The following is a 7,543-nucleotide window of genomic DNA, read 5'->3' on the forward strand; positions in this document are numbered from 1 at the left end:
TCTACCCCTGGACTATGGGTCCATAGCAGTAGCTAGATGGTTGTCTTCTCCCCATTGTGCTATCATTGTCGGATCTTGTGAGCTGCCTAACATGATCAAGATCATCTATCTGTAATTCTATATGTTGCGTTTGTTGGGATCCGATGAATAGAGAATACTTGTTATGTTGATTATCAAAGTTATGCTATGTGTTGTTTATGATCTTGCATGCTCTCCGTTACTAGTAGATGCTCTGGCCAAGTAGATGCTTGTAACTCCAAGAGGGAGTACTTATGCTCGATAGTGGGTTCATGCCTCGCATTGACACTGGGACGATGTGACAGAAAGTTCTAAGGTTGTGTTGTGCTGTTGCCACTAGGGATAAAACATTAGTGCTATGTTCAAGGATGTAGTCACTAGTTACATTACGCACCATACTTAATGCAATTGTCTGTTGTTTGCAACTTAATACTGGAGGGGGTTCGGATGATAACCTGAAGGTGGACTTTTTAGGCATAGATGCAGTTGGATGACGGTCTATGTACTTTGTCGTAATGCCCAATTAAATCTCACTATACTCATCATGATATGTATGTGCATGGCCATGCTCTCTTTATTTGTCAATTGCCCAACTGTAATTTGTTCACCCAACATGCTGTTCGTCTTATGGGAGAGACACCTCTAGTGAACTGTGGACCCCGGTCCAATTCTCTTTACTGAAATACAATCTACTGCAATACTGTTTCTTGTTTTTCGCAAACAATCATCTTCCACACAATACGGTTAATCCTTTGTTACAGCAAGCCGGTGAGATTGACAACCTCACTGTTTCGTTGGGGCAAAGTACTTTGGTTGTGTTGTGCAGGTTCCACGTTGGCGCCGGAATCCCTGGTGTTGCGCCGCACTACATCCCGCCGCCATCAACCTTCAACGTGCTTCTTGGCTCCTCCTGGTTCGATAAACCTTGGTTTCTTTCTGAGGGAAAACTTGCTGCTGTGCGCATCATACCTTCCTCTTGGGGTTGCCCAACGAACGTGTGAAATACACGCCATCACCCTGCCGGAGATCTCCACCATCACCGTCACCACGCTGTCGTGCTGGCGGGATTCTGAGGAGGATCTACTACATCCGCTGCCCGCTGGAACGGGGAGAAGGACGTCGTCATCAACACCGTACGTGTGATCGAGTACGGAGGTGCTGCCCGACTGTGGCACCGTCAAGATCTTCTACGCGCTTTCGAAAGCGGCAAGTGATCGACTACAACAACAACAAGATCTAATCTCGTAGGATTTGGAAATCTTCGAGGTTTAGTCTCATGATCTTCTCGTTGCTACCATCTTCTAGATTGGATCTTGGCTTGTTATTCGTTCTTGCGGTAGGAAATTTTTTGTTTTCTATGCTATGAATCCCATCAGTGGGTATGGACTGGGTGCAGTATTAATGCAAGATCACAGACCAATTGCATTCATGAGCATGGCCAGTGGACCAAAGGCCGCAACCATGTCAACCTATGACAAAGAGGCATTGGCAATTATAGAAGCCCTAAAGAAATGGAAACATTACTTTGTTGGTTCTTCCATAGTGATAAGAACTGATCAACAGAGTTTGCGATACATCCATGAGCAAGAACTCACCGAGGGCATCCAACACAAGTTGCTAGTCAAACTACTGGGATATGACTACATAATTGAGTACAAAAAGGGCCGAGAAAATAAAGCAGCCGACGCACTGTCAAGAGCACTAGACATGCATACCACAATGGCTATTACAACAGCTCTACCAAAATGGATAACTGATGTTACAAACAGCTATGCTACTGACACATACTACAAAGAACTCATTGCTAAGCTAACTGTTGACAGTACTGCAACACCAAATTACACTCTCAAGAATGGTATACTTTGCTATAAGCAGAAGTTAGTTGTTGGGTCTGACACGGCTCTCCGGACTCAAATTATAACATCACTGCATGACTCTACTTTTGGAGCACACTCGGGTGAAACTGCTACCTACCATAGAGTGAAACTGGTATTCCATTGGACATGCCTCAAGAAAGATGTCATCAGTTATGTCAAAGAATGTGCAATTTGCCAGAAAAACAAAGCTGAACATACTCCTTACCCTGGTCTACTAAAACCTCTTAGGGTTCTTGACAAAGCGTGGACTCATGTTTCCATGGATTTCATTGAGGGACTGCCAAAATCTGAAGGAAAAGATGTGATTCTAGTGGTTGTTGACAGATTTACAAAATATTCCCACTTTCTTCCCCTCAGTCATCCATTCAAAGTGAAGCAAGTAGCTGACTTATACCTAGATCAAGTCTCCAAATTGCATGGTCCCCCAGCAGTCATTGTGTCTGACAGAGATAGAATCTTCACCAGTGGGCTATGGCAAGATTTCTTCAAAGCCATAGGTGTCAAATTACACCTCAGCACTGCCTACCATCCACAAACGGATGGGCAAACAGAGTGAGTTAACCAATGCCTAGAAGATACTTGAGATGCATGACTTTTGATAATCCAAAGAAGTGGATGTCCTGGCTGTCATCTGCTGAATGGTGGTACAACACAAGCTATCACACCTCACTGAAAATGACTTCTTTCAAGGCCCTTTATGGATTTGCTCCTCCACAAATTACTGAAGTTGTCCTTCCTGATAACCCACATGAAGAGGCTGTAGATATGCTACAGAAGCGACAACTGGCAAATGAACTCATAAAGGATAACCTCACGATGGCCCAGGATAGAACAAATAAGTATGCAGACAAAAATAGAAAAGAGAGAGAATTCAAGGTGGGCGACATGGTCTATCTAAAAATTCAGCCCTACAGACACACCTCCATGAGTTTGCACCGGTCTCTCAAGCTGCATTCCAAATTTTATGGCCCATACAGAATCCTTGCAAGGGTAGGCGATGTCGCATACAAGCTTCTACTCCCTGAAGGCTGCCAACTACATCTCACATTTCATGTTAGACAACTGAAGAAACACATTGGCAGTAAAGTAATACCAAGCCCAGAGCTACCGTTGGTTGATGCATCAGATAATGTGAAAGTTTATCCAGAAACGATACTTCAAAGAAGGCAAATCCCTGGAAACAACGAGCCTGCCGTCCAGTGGTTGATTAAGTGGACTAACCTGCCTCCAGGAGCAGCTACATGGGAAGATGCAAACTTCATCTGTAACATTTTTCCTCGATTCCACCCTTGAGGACAAGTGTGTTTTTTAGAAGGGGGAAATTGTCATGAGCAGATGACCTGAAAGCCTCAGATGTGCAAGTTCTCCGTCAGTTAACAGACGGTCGAGATGGCAAGGTAAAGGTTGATCGGACAGACATTGTCATCAAACAGCTCTAGCTATTTTCTACTGCTTTTACCCTTTCTGTTACTTTCCCTTTTCTTTCCGTGAGCACTCCGTCGAGCTATGCTGTGGTTATAAAGCTAGCTGATTGTAATCTCGTTTCCCATCTATCAAATTATATGAACAAGCAAACCCTAGTCGCCGCCAGCGCTAAGGGGTATCTCTACTTTCTCATCCAATTCTCTATTATCCCACCTTTTTGCTCTGCTTTTGCCCTCCCCAAATTCTGTATGTGGTTCTCAATTATACCAGGTTGTGACAGATTGTCACCACACTTAGGGGTTATATTTCAAAATAGTTCCGCCGAGGGATCAACTGAGACATTAGTTTTACCATAGGGCCAGATCTGTCAAAAATAGGATGGGTTTGGTATGCCCGGTTGATCTGATGGTGGTATTTTTGCTTACTAAGTGGACAAGTTATTTTTTTCTTTTTTAAATGATGCGAACAACCGAAAGTCCATATGTTGATATTATATGAACAAGAAAATTTCACATAGGTGCTATAAGAAAATCGATGACTTCTTCCTCTTACACTCATCAGCCGCGCTTGGTGGGCGGAGCCTCATGATGCATCTGGACCTGTAAACCGCATCAGAGCCATTAAAAATTGTTGGCGTGCTAACCACAAAGTCACCCATCGGAGCTAGAAGAAATTTACGAAGAGGGTTGCAAAACCATCCCATATCCGACCAGGAGGATTTGGGGCGACCTAGCCTACATGGGATTCCCTACCCTCCTCTTCTCCACCGATGATATCCCTGACAACAAGGTGGACTATAACCCGGGGTAATGGAGAAAATAACCTTCTCTAATTTCGTAAGAGAAGAAGTAGGAAATTGTTTTACTAAGTGAAGACACATGGCAGGATAGAGAAACTATCATTCTTTAATTTCGTAAAAGAACATTACGTAGGTAAGAGAAGGTAACTTTTGTTCTTCATCCTAAATTACGACCCTAAATTATAGGTCCACTGGTTTATTAATGGTTTATTACGACACTAAATTACACTAACTAAATGTGGTTTATTATGTTGATACCAGTACCACCATAAGAAAACAGAGCGCTGAAATAAAAAATGGGAAATAATTTGGTACTCACACGCATGGATGTGATTGTTTTCGTCACCGACTATTTATTTCTCGAGATTCGTGCTCACCATAGTCGAGAAAAAGATTTCTTTCTCTCTCCTCTTTTTATCCGAATCTCAAAGCACAACAGATGGTAACGGAAACGTCCACACCCATTATGTACAAAATCCACTCTCAATAAAAAATAATCCCTCTACCTGAAAAATAAGTATCCTAACTTTGTCTAGATATGGGTGTATCTACAACGTATTTGTCTAGATACAATTTTGGGCAATTGTAGTACTATATTCCCTAGTTTGGATGCTATTTCTGAAAATATCTTATTCGTCCGTCCTCGGAGCAACAATATGACCAACAACACTTGGGGTCTTTTTGTTGTGGCTGACTGTGGGTGTTGTGCAGAAAAGTTGTTGTCTAGGAGAAACTGTTTTTCTGAGTGGAAGTCTTTGGCAAACCAGCTGGCAGTGACGGACCCAAAAAAGATGTTGACTGGGGGCATGTCATTTGAGTGGGGGCACTTCTTCTCTAAATTTGCAAATTCAAGTCGAAGTTTATATCCATACAATTGTCATTACATAACCATCAGGAATATAGTTATATAGTTGTCCAAAATACATTTCCAGTGCATTATACTAGCTAACTCCTACATTGTCTAGAAATGAACAACGTGTTGGCAATGTCGTCACGTGTTCCGTTCATGCCTCTTGTGTGTAGTTCACACGACATGATCACTAGGCAAGGTAATTGTTTGCCTCTGGACCTTGGGCATGTAATCCTCATCTGCATCACATCGATCAAACTGTTTATCACGTAAGTTGGAGTCTCTACTGAAATTGTGAAACACACAACAAGCTATAACACACACAAAACTAAAGAATTACTATACGAAATAGTTATACAATCTACCTAATCACAATGTGGTAAGCAAGCAAGCATAAACACAAAAAATTATGCACTGACCGCTACATATCCATCTAGCACTAACTACACCAAAAAAACATGCACTGACTTGACCTATACGGCAGCAATATCTAACAACAAATCATCCACTTACTTCATTCATACACACGGTACAAATCGAATCACAAATTGAAAGCACGAAATAATGGAAGAAATGGGAAGGGCCTCGGCCTAGAATTGTCCTCACCAAGCTGAACGACGGCGGGGCTGTGGGGTGGTGTTGCTACGCGGTCGAGGACGACGCGGTCCTGGGCATCAAGGAGGGGAGCGGAGGGGAGGTGGTTGTCGGCGGGGTCATCACGGAGGGGAGGTCAACCTGGACCCAGAGCAGAGGGGGGTCGTAGCAGAGGGGAGCAGAGGCGACGAGAGGCGGCTAGGGAGGCGAGGGGGAGGCGGTGGTGCGGTGGCTTCGGAGGCGATGGGAGGCGGCGACGTGGTGCGGCAGCTGGGCAGGAGGAAACCTAGCGAGCGCTGGTGGGTCGTGACTCCTCGATAGAAAGAACGAGAAAGGGAAAGAAAAAAGAAAATGCTCGGTTCGGGGTTGGAGTGTTCCTGTGGTGGCCATTTTTCCGTAATTACAAGCAACGATATGACCTAAACCGTATGCTCTTTGAGTTGACTCGTGGGGAAGCTCGGGAAGCACCAAAAACGGTGCTTTTCCCGTCTGAAGGAAAACGCCTGGCTTTTGAAAAAGCCCACCGTGCAGCCGAACCCTTTGGCTCCTTTGGGCTGCTTATTTCGTGGAAAGCCTCCAAAAGCTGGAACAAAAGGGCCCTTGATAGCACTGTAGAATTTGACCTGTAGAATTTGACCCGCACGGGCACGGTGCGCGGTGGCACTAGAGGTCCAGTACCCTGTTTGCGTCGACCTGCAGATGAGAAGCACGTGATAGATTAGTTCATGAGTTGACTTCACTTCAGCAGTCAGCGCAATTACCATCCCATGAGTACTCCTTTCCATTGCACACAAAAGCCCTTCTTGTTAGTGGATTTCATCCCCCCACTCTCCTCAAGTTCAAGTTCGACGCCTGGTTAGCGCTAAGAGGAAAGATGCTTAAGCACAACATGGCCTCGCACACCACCTGCCCGCTGTGCAACGCCGCTGACGAAACCCTCGACCACATGTCCCTCCTCTGCAGTTTGGGCTGGTGTGCTCTTTACGCTCCAGTTTGGCATCGCCATGCCGGTCGGCCAACTCTCTGAGTGGTGGCCTGCCTCGGTGGATCACCTACCGGCCGGCTGCCAGATAGAGGCCAAACTCCATCATCATGCGCGTCATTCGAGCCCGTTGGCTTGAGCGCAATGAGCAGGTGTTCAAGGCAAACCCCTCGCATGTTGCTCGGGTGTTAGGTTCGGTGTTAGAAACTTGGGGCAGCTGGGTCTCTGTTAGGGTCTCAGAGAGGTGTAAGAGCAACTCTAACAGACCCCGTAAACCACGCCGGAACTGTATTTTTCCGGCCGATTTACGGGTTCGGGTTTAAAGTGGCGCAGAACAGAGACTAAACTCGCTGTCTGGTCCGAAAAACTTTTTCAGGGGCCCAAATTTTTTTAGACTCAACCCCTACTAATACATACTGAACGACGGTTTAGAGGTCTAAAACTGAACGGAATTCTCCAGCGCTGCCGTCCGTACAACCGCCTCCAACCGCCGATTTTAGGCGGCTTTGCTAAAATTATGCATCGCCGGTCAAATATCATGTCAGCCTGCTTCAATTCTAAATATGTCTACATGTCTATGTCAATTTCGAGCGAGCGGCGTGACCGGCGAGAAGCTGTGAACGTCAGCGTTGTAGTGGCTACCGACGCGGGAGGCGGTGAGGCGCTCACGCGTTCACGCGCTGACCGCACGAAGCATTGAGCTAGCTAGGGAGCCGTTGAGCTAGCTACGCATGGAGCATTGAGCTAGCTCACGCGCATTCCTCCCGTGTAGCCTACTTTGTATTTGGGTGATGAAATTAGCTATTGGATATTTTCGTGGTGAAATTGAAGGGCTGCAGATGGATGCCGTTGAGCATCTAGATTAAAACGGATGGAAGCGAGAGTCCAATTTAGCTAATATGGACAGCGGCGCCTACAGTTCTTGCAAAGAAGATGATGATTTTTTGAGTATTCCGTTTTTCAGTTTTAGTTTACGGGGTGTGTTCTGCGCCAGCAGA

At 45.4% G+C, this 7,543-nt stretch overlaps 1 protein-coding gene across 1 annotated transcript; it reads left to right on the plus strand.

The window, feature by feature from the left end:
• The first annotated feature begins 2,483 nt into the window (after positions 1 to 2,483).
• LOC139837897 (uncharacterized) lies at positions 2,484 to 3,188 on the plus strand. Its single transcript, XM_071827206.1, has one exon. It carries the CDS (start codon positions 2,484 to 2,486, stop codon positions 3,186 to 3,188), a length of 705 nt encoding a protein of 234 aa, XP_071683307.1.
• The last annotated feature ends 4,355 nt before the right edge of the window (positions 3,189 to 7,543 follow it).

Source organism: Lolium perenne, chromosome 3 (genome assembly GCF_019359855.2).
Source record: "Lolium perenne isolate Kyuss_39 chromosome 3, Kyuss_2.0, whole genome shotgun sequence".
Lineage (NCBI taxonomy): Eukaryota > Viridiplantae > Streptophyta > Magnoliopsida > Poales > Poaceae > Lolium > Lolium perenne.

What these genes read in the sequence shown, in the direction of transcription:
- LOC139837897 (XM_071827206.1), top strand. Translation starts at nt 2,484, where the DNA reads ATGACTTTTGATAATCCAAAGAAGTGGATGTCCTGGCTGTCATCTGCT.